Raw genomic sequence first — 14,842 nt, 5'->3', positions numbered from 1 at the left:
TATTATTCTGTAATATGTGTTTAGATTATAATTGAAAGCATTTCATACTTTCTATAGGCTCTATTGCTTATGATGTTAAAGAAAGATAGCTAAAATACATAACTGCTTGAAGATGCCCACCCTCACAGGACTTTGCCTCTAGCCACTTCAAGATGCCCACACTCACAGGGATTTGCCTCTAGCCACTTCAAGATGCCCACCCTCACAGGGATTTGCGTCTAGCCACTTCAAGATGCCCACCCTCACAGGGATTTGCCTCTAGCCACTTCAAGATGCCCACCCTCACAAGACTTTGCCTCTAGCCACTTCAAGATGCTCACCCTCGCAGGACTTTGCCTCTAGCCACTTCAAGATGCCCACCCTCACTGGGATTTGCCTCTAGCCACTTCAAGATGCCCACCCTCACAGGGATTTGCCTCTAGCCACTTCAAGATGCCCACCCTCACAGGGCTTTACCTCTTCAAGATGCCCACCCTCACAGGACTTTGCCTCTAACCACTTCAAGATGTCCATCCTCAGAGGGCTTTGCCTCTTCAAGATGCCCACCCTCACAGAACTTTGCCTCAAGCCACTTAAGATTATCCGGATGTGAAACCAGCTACATTCGATTTGCCACTAAATGCATGTTTTCTATCATGTTAGAAACATTGAAATATTATGTCACACTCTTCTATGCCATCCTTACTAGTGCATGATTGAATTACCGGTAGGCCATGGGAAGCACAATTACACTGTCATTTAGAAATGAATTCACAAAGATGTTCTCAGCCAAAATAGGCCCCATTCATACCCATTGTAAAATCTTTCCTTGTTAATAAAATTAATTAAAATGGTCTCTGAGAAAATAATCAAATAACTAGTTTTAGTGATTTGTGGATAACAATAGTTATGGAAGACCAGGATGGGAAGCATTATTCAATGTTAAAAATGATGGCAAGTCTAAACCCACAAAGATCTTTAACTGTATGTTGCAAATATTTCTGTCATTTATTTTAATTCCCTTTTTTGTAAAAAGTTCTTATGTTAAACCATGACTGTTCCACAAAAAGTTAATTACATGTGTCATAAACATGCACCTCTCATTGCCAAGTTACTGGTCATTTGTGTTAATTCATTTTATTCTAGTGAAACTGAGTGCAGATTATTTATACATGTATTATGTCTGCCTAGACTGCTGAAGATAATAATGCATCTTGCTCTTAATTTCAAGAGCAACTGGATGACCCAAGCAAAATAATCCTATTTCAATTAAATATGAGGGCATTTTGACCAACTGGATGACCCAAGCAAAATGATCCTATTTCAATTAAACATGAGGGAATTTTGGCCAACTGGATGACCCCAGCAAAAATGATCCAATTTCAATTAAACATGAGGGCACTTTGACCAAACGGATGACCCCAGCAAAATTATATTTTAAACACAAGGGAATTTTGGTCAACTGGATGACCCCAGCAAAATGATCCAATTTCAATTAAACACGAGGGCATTTTGGCCAACTGGATGAATTAACACAAGGGCAATTTGGCCAACTGGATGACCCCAGCAAAATGATCCTATTTCAAATAAACATGAGGGCATTTTGGCCAAATGGATGACCCCAGCAAAATGATCCTATTTCAATTTAACATGAGGGCATTTTGGCCAACTGGATGACCCCAGCAAAATGATCCTATTTCAAGTAAACATGAGGGATTTTGGCCAACTGGATGACCCCAGCAAAACAATCCTATTTCAATTAAACACGAGGCCATTTTGGTCAACTGGATGACCCCAGCAAAATGATCCTATTTCAATTAAACAAGAGGGCATTTTGGCCAATTGGATGACCCCAGCAAAACAATCCAATTTCAATTAAACATGTGGACATTGTGGCCAACTGGATGACCCCAGCAAAACAATCCTAGTTCAATTAAACACGAGGGCATTTTGGCCAACTGAATGACCCCAGCAAAATGATCCAATTTTAATAAACCATGAGGGCATTTTGGCCAAATGGATGAGCTCAGCAAAACAATCCAATTACAATTAAACATGAGGGCAATTTGGCTAACTGGATGACCCCAGCAAAACAATCCAATTTCAATTAAACATGTGGACATTGTGGCCAACTGGATGACCCCAGCAAAACAATCCTAGTTCAATTAAACACGAGGGCATTTTGGCCAACTGAATGACCCCAGCAAAATGATCCAATTTTAATAAACCATGAGGGCATTTTGGCCAAATGGATGAGCTCAGCAAAACAATCCAATTACAATTAAACATGAGGGCAATTTGGCTAACTGGATGACCCCAGCAAAACAATCCTAGTTCAATTAAACAGAGGGCATTTTGGCCAACTGGATGACCCCAGCAAAATGATCCTATTTCAATTAAACATGAGGGCATTTTGGCCAACTGGATGACCCCAGCAAAACAATCCTAGTTCAGTCAAACAGTTATTCTGGCTAGTCTGATGACTCACTCAGGCAAAAGGATCTTAGATCAGTGAATAAGGGGCATGATTTAGCCAATCTGACAACTCCACCAACATGATACTTGTTCAATGAAATAGTTGTGTTTTGACTAATCTGATTACCCAACAAAATGGTTTCAGTAAATTGGTATATGAGTGTTCTAGCTAATCTTACGACCCCAGCAAAATGATCATAGTTCAATGAAACAGATTCAGCTAATTGGATGACTCCAGCAAAGTGATTCTAATTAAATCAAACAGGGACATGACTTTGCTAATATGATGACCCCACAAAATTGTACTATTTAAATAAAACAGGGACATGTTTTTGGCTAATCTGATAAACCTAGCAAAATTATAATTTCAATCAAAGAGGGACCTGTTTATGGCTGATCTGAGAACCCAGCAAAATTATATTATTTCAATCAAAAAGGGAAGTGTTTGGGTATTCTGACCAAAAGGTGTCTGTTCCAGCTCTGATCAATCTTGTTTGCAGAACAAAATCATCAAGATCTTGCCTCAGCACATAAACAACAGCTATATTCTGGTGGCCACTTGTGTTCACTATTTTGCCTCAGCACATAAACAACATCTATATTCTGGTGGCCACTTGTGTTCACTATTTTGCCTCAGCACATAAACAACAGCTATATTCTGGTGGCCACTTGTGTTCATTATTTTGCCTCAGCACATAAACAACAGCTATATTCTGGTGGCCACTTGTGTTCACTATTTTGCCTCAGCACATAAACAACAGCTATATTCTGGTGGCCACTTGTGTTCACTATTTTGCCTCAGCACATAAACAACAGCTATATTCTGGTGGCCACTTGTGTTCACTATTTTGTCTCAGCACATAAACAACAGCTATAGTCTGGTGGCCACTTGTGTTCACTATTTTGCCTCAGCACATAAACAACAGCTATATTCTGGTGGCCACTTGTGTTCACTATTTTGCCTCAGCACATAAACAACAGCTATATTCTGGTGGCCACTTGTGTTCACTATTTTGCTTCTGCCTAACAAAGTTGCAACCTCAGCTGCTCTCTCACTGATCTTAGCATCATGAGAATGAAGTTGTCAAAAAAAGCTGGGACAATGTTTTCTGTTCAGAGCCAAAACATATGCCAGGTCAAAAATGCTTAGTTAATATTCTAATGCATTTTTTTACAAAGCAACAGACAGATACTGAACACTGTATGGGCTAAGGCCAAATTTCATTCATTCTTTCCATTGTATAAAGAAAGTCCTTTTCATATCAAACTTGCTGCAACTGGTGTGGCCATTAACATTGTTGTTGATGTTGCTAATGAGGGCTTAATCAGCTTGGGAAGAATATGAGTCAATGACAATCCATCTCTGCAAATCATGGACATATATTTCCTGATTAATAAGGTGCAAGTACAAGGTCAAAATCATGATTGACAACATTGTCAAGATTGTTTTGATGCAAGAAAAAGAAAGAAAAAAGAAAAAGGAAACAAGAAATGAAAATGACATAGAACATATAGAACATAAAGTATGTAAATAAAAAAATAAAAATCTAAAACATTTATAAATGTAGATTTAAAGATTTATATTTATCCCTTACACATTTTAAGGACATATTTTAAACACTTGAACTAGATTAAATAAAATACCTTGTTAAATCTCAGTGAAGCTCAAAAAGCTAACTTGCATGCTGTGAAAAAAGTCTCAATTGCAAATACATTTTTCTTAAACAGAGTATATACTTTGCAAAAGCAGGCCCCCATTTACTAATTTCACTATTACAGTGTACAATACCAGGAATTACAATCCATTACAGGTATCATTCATAGTTCACTGTGTGCAAATGTTTACCAAAGTAAGAGCAAACATTTTGAGCATAAGGATACAGTGTCTGTTCCAACTGTTCTGGTATATGTTTTAATACAATTCTGCATGCAACTATTATTTTCATATGACATCAGTAAGTACATCAATTTTACACCTGATATCTACCAAAATGGTGGTTTTTGACACTGGAATGAAACCAGTACTGGAACAGCATACATAATTTCTATATCTGAATATGGCTGTCATCATAAAAGTACTCAGCTGAACAATCAATTACCAGTCCAATTGGGCATGTAAATTTCTTCTATATGGTTTAGAGACAAGCATAAGATTGACAGGGATGAATGCAGAGAATAATATGCAATATACAATGCCATTTTGTTTTAGAAATACGCATCACATTAACAAATATTATACTGATTTTTGTTTGTAGATAAAAATAAAATATTTTTCTTAAATTTTTAAGCTAATAAAATAAATAAAAAAATAATGATTATGACAATAACTTAGATTTGATTGTTCCCATCCAGATGCACTGACTTGTTTTTACTCACTTACAAGAAGAAAATTAATCACCTACTTTGTTATATTTTAAATTATACATTTCCCAGCGATCTCCAAGTAGTTCTTTGTAATAATTAGATCTATGTGTACTGAAAAGTGAACAGGTAAAATGCTCAACAACTAGATGTTTTCTCGAAGCGATTCTGTTCCCAAAGGCTAATAGTTACACATTTCATGAATCTGAAATGCCTAAGTCCATTATATGAAATGATCTGTATCAAATGGCTTAAATAATCTAATTATCAACTATATCTTAATGCAAGTATTGAAGTACTCATGGACTGATCTGAGAAGACATACTGGCCTTACTCTGAAAATATGTTGTGATCTGATAATCAAATAATGTCCAATAATATACACTATATACCTCTCTTCCAACAATGTATCACTATAAAGTACAGTGGCAGAGTGGTCTAAAGCACTCTCCGTTACCGATCACTGCCATCTCACCTATGTCTGCTTTGGTTTGAGTCTCGGATTCAGCCAATGTGGGTATGTGAGAAAGCTTGCCAGTAGCTTCTCGTGGGTCGGTGGTTCTTTCTGGGGTTTTCTCGGGTTTTTCCTCCACCATTAATACTGGCCGCCATGTATAGCCTATCGTGTGCTGAAAAATGGCGTTAAACCCAACAATAACAACTACAAAGTAGAGCATTAACAGTACATACTTGCTTAAGAGTCAAACTGCAAACAACAAAGATCCTGATCTGCTGTAGCCTAATACACCAGCAGATCAGGGTCTATCTTGTTCGTTCTATTGATTTTTCCTAACAAACTGCAGAGACCCCAAATATGCCAGCACATTATGCAACTGATTTGGGTCTGTGCAGTTTGGAGTTGGACACGCCTTGTGTATATATATATATATACATATATATATATATATATATATATATATATATATATATATATATATATATATATATATATATATATTAGTTTATAAGTCAAGTCCAATGGCAAATTACACTGAACCCAATCTTTGCTGCATACTGTACTGACATATCTGGGTCTATGAAGTGATCCTTGAAGGTAGTAAATTGAAAAACTGAATTACCATATGATTGGTAATTTTATGGGCTGCCAATTTTTGCTTTAATATTTTCATGCGTAGTCCTTTCATAATAAAATAAATACAAAACCACTTGCATACATTTGCATTCTTGGGACACTTGGTCCTTAAATCCAAAAAAGGAATAACATGAGCAGCAAATTATACACACACCCCATGTTTAGTCTTCCGTTTAGATAACTGAGTATTCTGTGTAGAAACAATTTTCTTCTTTAAGTCATAGTGACCTTGACTGTTTACCCCAACACTGAAAACTAATGTGCACAAACCATTTTGATTCTTTCAATCACATTGACCTTGCCAATTAGAGCTGGAAATACATAGGGTTTTTACTTATCCCAAACTGCAAGCCAAAAAAAGTTTGCTATCTGTAGATGTCGAAGAACTTGAATTATTATGCATTTTTATTCTTTCAATCACAATGACCTTAGAGTTTTTGACACCAAAACTGACAGAGTTCTTCTTTACCCCAAGTGCAAGCCATACACAACATCTGGTAACTGCTGATGGTAGACAATTAAACTTAAAGTGCAGAAACACAACTGGTAACAGACAAATGGAAGGCATGACAATATAACATAATACACACCATCATATGGCTGACATACGAGAAAAAAGTGTATCAGTCTATTAATACTCACCTTTTTGTCATCTGGTGTTTTTACTGGATACTTGTAAGCCTTCATAATATAAATCTTGGCATTCTTGTAGTTCTTTAGTCTCATGAATGTCTTGCCCAACATCAGTAGATTTGTGCTGTAGAAATTTGGTTCAACTGATAATATAAATATATCAGTGTTTGTCAAGTGATACAAAATATAAAAAAAATGCTCATGTATTAAACACAATTGAAAAGTATATAGAATGGTTCTTGATCAAATGTAAACCAGGTAAATTGTCAGTTATTTCCATTTTTGTGTGATGCAAAGACAAATGTGAGATGTAAAATCTTCTACTGAAAATTCAAAACATAAGATCCATTTAAAAGGTTTGGGATTATAGCAAAACTGAATCATAACAGAATTTTCCTTTCTTGATAATATCCACCACATAAAGAGCTTGAATAAAAATGACTGGAGCTATGAACATTAGGTGCATTACAAGGGGCCCCACATATTATAATTTGTTCCATAGGTCCTTAAACTGAGGAATTGTACTGGGAAACCAAAGTTAGGAGAAGACGGATATTCAGTGTCTATGTGTAAACAATGATGTGGAATAATAGGAATCCAACTCCGTCACTGTTCCATCCATACATGTAGCATCACTTGAAAAGACACTAGTAAGCTGATAGACAAGTGACCTGTCCATTATAGAGCAGATGAGACATAATTTATGTATATTTAATGGGAAAAAGGTACTAGGGACAGCAATGAGAAACAGAGATGGTAAGCTGACTGGAAACTTGGAAACACATTTTCTTTTTTGGCCTTATGAAAAAAAACTGTCAAAACTCATCAGAGGTTTGCTTTATCTAAATAGCAGGTCACAAGGAAAGCTTGAGAAACTGCCTTCAAACAACACAAACAACAAAAGAATTCCATCCACAAAGTTATAACAACATTATGGAAATTAATGCTGGCAGAGTAATGTATATACAATGTATGATCCATGACACAAATCAGTTACTTTTCTGTCTGAAGGCATATAAGCCATACATGGGTTAAGCAACCAATTTATGTCACAAATTATTATTAAAGATAAATATTTATAGGTTTCACTGCAAATTCATTGCCTGTACATACAAGAGAGAATACATAGTTTTTCTCAGTCTTGTATATGATATACATAAACTGATTTGACATGCACTGCATGTCAAGCATTGACCTCGAAGACATCTACAAAAGGTAGCACAGATAGAACATATCAGATTGAAGCTACTAGGCATATACCCAATACGTTATTCTCTTGGAATAACAGTAAATGCAAGTTTCAATTAGATGAGCATATATATATATATATATATATACTCACATGTAAGCTGAGTCCTTCTGCAAACAACAGAGATAATGCATCAGCAGATGAGGGTCTATGTTATTTATTCTACAACACAGATCTGCTGACACATTATACAATATCAGGTTTGGGTCTATGCCATTTGCAGCTGGACAAGACTTAAAAGAGAGTATATATGGTACTCTCTGTCTGTCTGTCTCTGCAGATTAAAAAACACTGGCACACTTAATCAAACTGTTGTATACAGCAAATGTTAACATGTCTTATATAAGAACATACTGTGAATATGACCATACAAATTACAGGTATTAAGCTACTAATCCTGATGAGCTGCCATTAGATGGGCACAACAAAGATGGATTTAATGTGGCTATAAATATAATGTATTCACGAGTGACTGATCCACTGCTTTCTGACTATAAAAGTCAGGAAATCATATATTAGTATTTCATACAGATCACCTAGTATTGATTCCCTTTACTATGGATACACTTCTGTACAATAGTGGTTCTCTCCGGGGGCTTTCCCGGGTTCTTCCTCCACCATTTATACTGGCCACCACGTATAGCCAATCTTGTGCTGAAAAATGGCGTTAAACCCTACAACAACAACAACAATTCTGTACAACTATACCATCATGGGGAATATTGGGCTACAAAACTGGAAGGCTGTAGAGTCAGATATTGTATTGACTGCTGTTTGTACAAAGTGTATAAATCTAATTCAACTGACTTTATGACATAAACAGAATAACAAGATCTCTTGAAAGGGGCTGAACCTCTCCTGTTTGAAATAATTTCCAGGAATTCAAGATAAGTTGTTTATCTCCTTTATACCTACTTAGTGTTGAAACCATCTCTGATATTGTTGAGGACAAGTCTTTCAATTTATTTAGGACCAACCAGACATCATAAAGGGGGACTAGTGATAATATTTTCAAGATGGCTGCTGTGATGACTGTATTACACACAACCATTTTCATTTTAGGACCATACAGAAAGCATAAGTGGTCTTCTGATAAAAACCCAGTGCTGGTATGACTTTCAAACTGGCTACAATTTCAGACATAATGGACATCAAATTGGCACTATTTTCATTCACAACCAACTTGACATCACAAGAAGTCTCTTGGTGAAAGCTCCATGTTGACAGAATGATCCATTCAACATGAGTTCAAGCATAATCACCGTGACAGGCCATATTGAATATCAGGTCAGCAAAATTTTAATTTAAAACCAACCAGACATCATGTGAAGCCTTTTAGTATCAATCCCCATAGTGATATGACCATCCATTTAGGAGAAGCAGCAATAACAAGATTTTCATGTGTGTGTGTGTGTGTGTGTGTGTGTGTGTGTGTGTGTGTGTGTGTGTGTGTATAAAGTTTCATGGATATCTTCTAAGCAGTTTAGGGGTAGAGATAACAAACTTGTACCAACAGACAGATAAACAGATTTGGGACAAAAACAACAGGCCATGGCCTGAATGACCATTAGATTATAATCTGTCTTGAATGATCACATCTTCTGCCAAAACATATTGGACTCTCAAGACAGGTAGTCTCCCATGACTGGTCATGACACTATGCAATCATTAAATCTGTGCAATAAGCATCTGATCATTCAAGGCAGGTGTTCTCTCATAGCAGTGGTCTTTCAAGCCAGGTTTTACTATTATTTTGTTGGCCATGTGAATTTGTCCTTTACAAACAATCAATGAATCAGATAAATTTAGTATGAATTAAATGCGTGGCAACAGCATTTATGATTGTTCAAGCTAAACCTACTATACATGGGTGATAACAACCAAAATTTTGCTCCACATTATGAAAATGCAGCTGTTGCTGAGGCAAACAAGAGAAGAACATTTTAACTATTGATTCTATAATGAAAAAACAGTATTCAGTCTCTGTCTGATCCACAACCCCTACAAATGTTGGTGAAATTCAATATCCTTGTTATGGCTGGTCTCCCAGTGGCTGAGAGCTTAAATAAGCCATTGTGTTGCATACATACTGGCTAGCCAATCCTTCAATTATACATGCTGTCTAATACACTACACATGGGTTGATGTTTTTTTCCATTAATATGCCACCTATGCATCTCTAATGCGTAACTTAAAGAACAGACATGACTGAATTTATATAACAGGCACAAAAAAATGGGGCATTAATGGCCAAGAAAATACATATAATGAGAATAATTTTGGTTAGTTTTGTTGAGGTTTGTTTTGATTCATACAAACTTAACAGTAACCAAATATGTCAACTGAGAAACCCAATATGCTGTCAAATATTGCACTATACTTGGCAATAATATAAAATACCACTTCCTAAATGTGGTACAAAGAAAACACTTTAACAGGGCTATTGAAGCAAACCTCATCCAATGAGGTACATGTATATGAAAATTCTACAAATTCTTTCTTGTCATTCATTCTATGTGATATAAATGATTTATTGATATACTGAATGTTTTGGAATTTTTCAAATTTTTTCTACAAAGTCTGACCATTGTCACAGTACACAATGCTGTTGGATGTAATATAGTCAGCTCCAAGTTAGGCATTCTATAGCTGAACAGAAAAGATGAAGTGAATTATATACTGTACACATTACATGAAGCACAATGTTAAAGTTCTTTTTATCCAGTGCAATTAGTTTTGCTAGAGATAGATTCTTGTAAAAACATGGTTACTGTAATAATAATCTCATACGGCCATTCTTATGAAAGAATTTTAAGTGTAATGGAGTCAGATCATGTGTACACATGCATAATGTATCTCACTGTATTCACACTTAGCTGCCTTGTGCACTGCATGGCTGAGTCACTGTATCTGCATCTGTTCAACAAGGAGTCATCTAACTCTGGGTTTTGGTGTAACCCTTATATTGCAGTAAGCAGTGATACTGGTTTGAGGTATTACACTGGTAAACTCAGTGTGAGTAGGTAAAGATTCTAGACCCAAAAATCTGTGGAAGAGAGAGATCTTTGAAGGATCCTTCAGCAGACTGGGGGAGTGTACCGTATCTGGTTTTTCCATCACCATTTGTTGGAATAAGAATCTCCTGATTATGGCCTGGTTGCCATGTGATAAATATCATAATACATGTTGGTGGAATACACTTACCATACTAATTCTTATCACATGGTCAGTACACTTTACATATAGTATAGTATATTTTGATATGACAACATGTTAAAGAGAATCACTTTATGCAACTCTGATTGGTCCGAATGAGCAAATGAATTGTTGCACAATATTCTCTTTACTGATTGGCTGTGATCATGGAACTTCAACTTCTGGAACCGTTTGTTTTCACTATTACTATCACCATTTTGGTGGCCATATTTCAAACTGACTGCCCAAAGAGAATTGGGGAAAACATCAGTCTACATATGGCCTATCTACTCCAATGGCTAGTTATGCAGTGTATAGATTATAATATGCTATAGAATGGCGTTTAACCCCAAACAAGAAAAACAACAACAAATAAAACTAAGGGAATTGGTCAGTTGATTGTGGGCATGGGTAGAGAGGTGGGCAGTATACATGAAACATGGAATCCACCCTAACAGCATATACAGCACACAAGAATGGTTTAAATGTTAATTTATGGAAGTTAACAGAAGAATGTAGACTTAAACTGGTCTCCATCTGAGAGAAGGTTATCTAACCACAGCTTGTCTACACAGTAAAATAGCTAAACTGAGCTAATGTTCCTTATTATGTGATGCAATTATGAAATAAAATTTGTCTATGTCAACCGTAGTCTAATATCCAAAACAAATAATGCAAATATCTGGTCACAAGTAAATTACTGTAATTCTGGAATATCTGTATGAATAATCATCCCTTCACATGAATAATCAACAACTGCAATGCTTAGAAGTGAAACTGACACACTTTTGAAGTTAATGATTTCTCTAGAACTCAAGTCAAGCTGTGATACTGACCTGAACAGACATTTTGTGTTGTAATATTATGTTGTCCAAGTCAAATATTCTATTTATTCAGGACTGTTGCTCTATGAATTATAATTATTAACAAAAACTGAATAAATTTTACTGGTTATAATGCGCAAACAAATCCACTAGATCCATGAGCAACAAATTAAAGATGTAGTATCAGAGTCTGAATGAATTAAATTATTTCTTCTTCTTTTCCTATACTTCCATTAAAATATAAAAAGAATCTCAAATGGATATTATGACATGCAAAAGCTGTACATTGTTCAACTCATTTCATAAATTCAATATTAAATCATTACCCATTTGAGATCTTCTATATAGAGCCATACAACAGTCATATCTGTGAATAAATTACAACACACATTAGACCCATAACTCAATATCTGTTGACAGATCCATATATTAATATTTGTTGACAGATCCACATATCAAACATATTCTGTTTTTAGATCCATATATCATTATTATCTGTATAAATATCAAAATATCTTTTGATAGATTCATGCATAAGTGACAGATATATTCAAGAGTTTCATACACTGATCCTACCCAGTGATATGTGACATCATTTGCAATTATTTGTTGAAACTCCATGCTTTGATCATATACATTTACAAATGATATCATTCTGTATCTCATGTTGATCTCTGTGCACGAGAAGTGTGCCAGATATATTCATCACTAATTTGCATGAAATAAAAATCTCATTCATACAACTGTTAAGCACTTTCACTAGACTTAATCCCACCAAGTGTATGATCTAATCCCACCAAATATATCCTGTTACATCATAGAACATTATCCACTAGACCTAATCCAACCAAGTGTATCCTGTTACATCATAAAACATTATGCACTAGACCTAATCCCACCAAGTGCATCCTGTTACATCATGGAACATTGACCATAAGATCTAATCCCACCAAGTGTATCCTGTTACATTATTGAACATTATCCATTAGACCTAATCCTACCAAGTGTATCCTGTTACATCATAGAACACTATCTATGAGACCTAATCCAACCAAGTGTATCATGTTACATCATAGAACAATATCCACTAGACCTAATCCCACCGAGTATATCCTGTTACATCATGGAACATTATCCACTAGACCTAATCCCACTGAGTGTATCCTGTTACATCATAGAACATTATCCACTAGACCTAATCCCACTGAGTGTATCCTGTTACATCAAAGAACATTATCCACTAGACCTAATCCCATCAAGTGTATCATGTTACATCATAGAACATTATCCACTAGACCTAATCCTACCAAGTGTATCCTGTTACATCAGAGAACATTATCCACTAGACCTTATCCCACTAAGTGTATCCTGTTACACCATAAAACATTATCCACTAGACCTAATCCCACCAAATGTATCCTGTTACACCATAGAACATTATCTACTAGACCTAATCCTACTAAGTGTATACTGTTACAACATAAAACATTATCCACTAGACCTAATCCCACCAAGTGTATCCTGTTACATCATAAAACATTATTTACTAGATCTAATCCCACCAAGTGTATCTTGTTACATCAGAGAACATTATCCATTAGACCTAATCCTACCAAGTGTATCCTGTTACATCACAGAACATTATCCACTAGACCTAATCCCACCAAGTGTATCCTGTTACATCATGGAACATTATCCAGCAGACCTAATCCCACCAAGTATATCCCGTTACATCACAGAACATTATCCAATTAAAGTTAATGATGTATCAAAAAGCAGAGCATTTTCAAATGTTACAGTAATGAATAAATATGCAGGTCAGAAAAGTAAAAAGCTGTGTAACAGATACAAACTGAAACTCTGAATTAATTAATCACCCATTCCACTTTCAATAATTTTGGTCAACCATTTGTACCATCTCATAAATATCTGGTTTCAAATCCAACAAATTATTACCTATGCAGACTAAATGTTCCCCCTCCAATATTATGTGATTAAAGATATTTCTAAACTAAAGTGAATCAATACCTCCATACAATTTTATCAGATAACAACACAAATCAAAATGAGGCCCTTACTACATATTAAACTTTTACCAGATAATGATTAAATGAGTCCATACAATTTTTACCATATAACATAATAAATCAAAATGTGCCCACATTTCGATATAATTTTTACCAGATATTGTTACAAATTAAAATGTGGACATACCTCCATAATATTTTACCAGACAGGTGACACTCTATAGCTTCATATTTTGCATTGGATGATATTTTTAAATAAAAAGAATTTCCCAGGTTTTCCTCATTGTTTATACTGGCCACTTAAAAAAGACCATGTATATCTTAGGTCTTGTTAAAATAACTTTTAATTGATTTTATGTTGGTTTATGACTGGTGGGTCTAATTTGGGTTAGAGAGTATACAGGCTACCCTTACTTTAGATGTGCACCTATCAAATAAAACTGCTAGCTCCATGTGGTTCTTTTGACTTTCTGGACTTCAGGAATAAATAGTAAAAAACTAAGAGCCAATCATTTTTTAAAATTTTATATCATCTGTAATTCTTTCATTGCACTTTCAGCAGCTGGTATTGCCTAATCTGGCAAAATTCATTTTCACTATTTTAATAACTTCTAAAGTAATTGTACTTTTGACATATTCAGGTTGATTTTTTGAGCACATGGGGACAGCCATTTCGGTTAGCTGAGTGCTTAGATCATGTTTCAAACTCCACAAATACAATATCCAGAGAAATTTCTGTCACATTACATGAAGGTAACATATAGATAATATGCCAACATTCTCTCCACTGTGTATGTTGCAAAGTTTTACAAGCAACTTCACCTTACACCTGTTGCTCTCACAAGTTCATAATATCTGTGGAGTAATGAGACCATAACTCCATAACATTTTACCAGATAATACAAATCAAACTGGGCCATACTTCATGAAAATGTTACCAGTCAAATAACAAAAAATCAAAATGGGCCATATCTCATCAAAATGTTACCAATCTAATAGCAATAAT

At 35.3% G+C, this 14,842-nt stretch overlaps 1 protein-coding gene across 3 annotated transcripts in view; it reads right to left on the bottom strand.

Moving 5' to 3' along the window:
- The window catches only part of LOC149770084 (regulator of microtubule dynamics protein 1-like), a 65,713-nt gene that overhangs the window by 10,762 nt on the left and 40,109 nt on the right, over positions 1 to 14,842 (bottom strand). For 2 of the 3 annotated variants that reach the window (XM_089949424.1, XM_089949423.1), the window contains one exon: positions 6,551 to 6,684. In XM_089949424.1, the coding sequence (XP_089805550.1) occupies positions 6,551 to 6,684 (134 nt within the window). The remainder of the gene's footprint in view (positions 1 to 6,550; positions 6,685 to 14,842) is intronic. The other variant, XR_016418958.1, reaches the window with a different exon arrangement.

The sequence above is a fragment of the Sinohyriopsis cumingii genome, unplaced genomic scaffold, assembly GCF_028554795.1.
Source record: "Sinohyriopsis cumingii isolate HCF-2022 unplaced genomic scaffold, ASM2855479v2 utg002715l, whole genome shotgun sequence".
Taxonomy (NCBI): domain Eukaryota; kingdom Metazoa; phylum Mollusca; class Bivalvia; order Unionida; family Unionidae; genus Sinohyriopsis; species Sinohyriopsis cumingii.
This window is presented reverse-complemented; position numbering and strand designations above follow the sequence as displayed.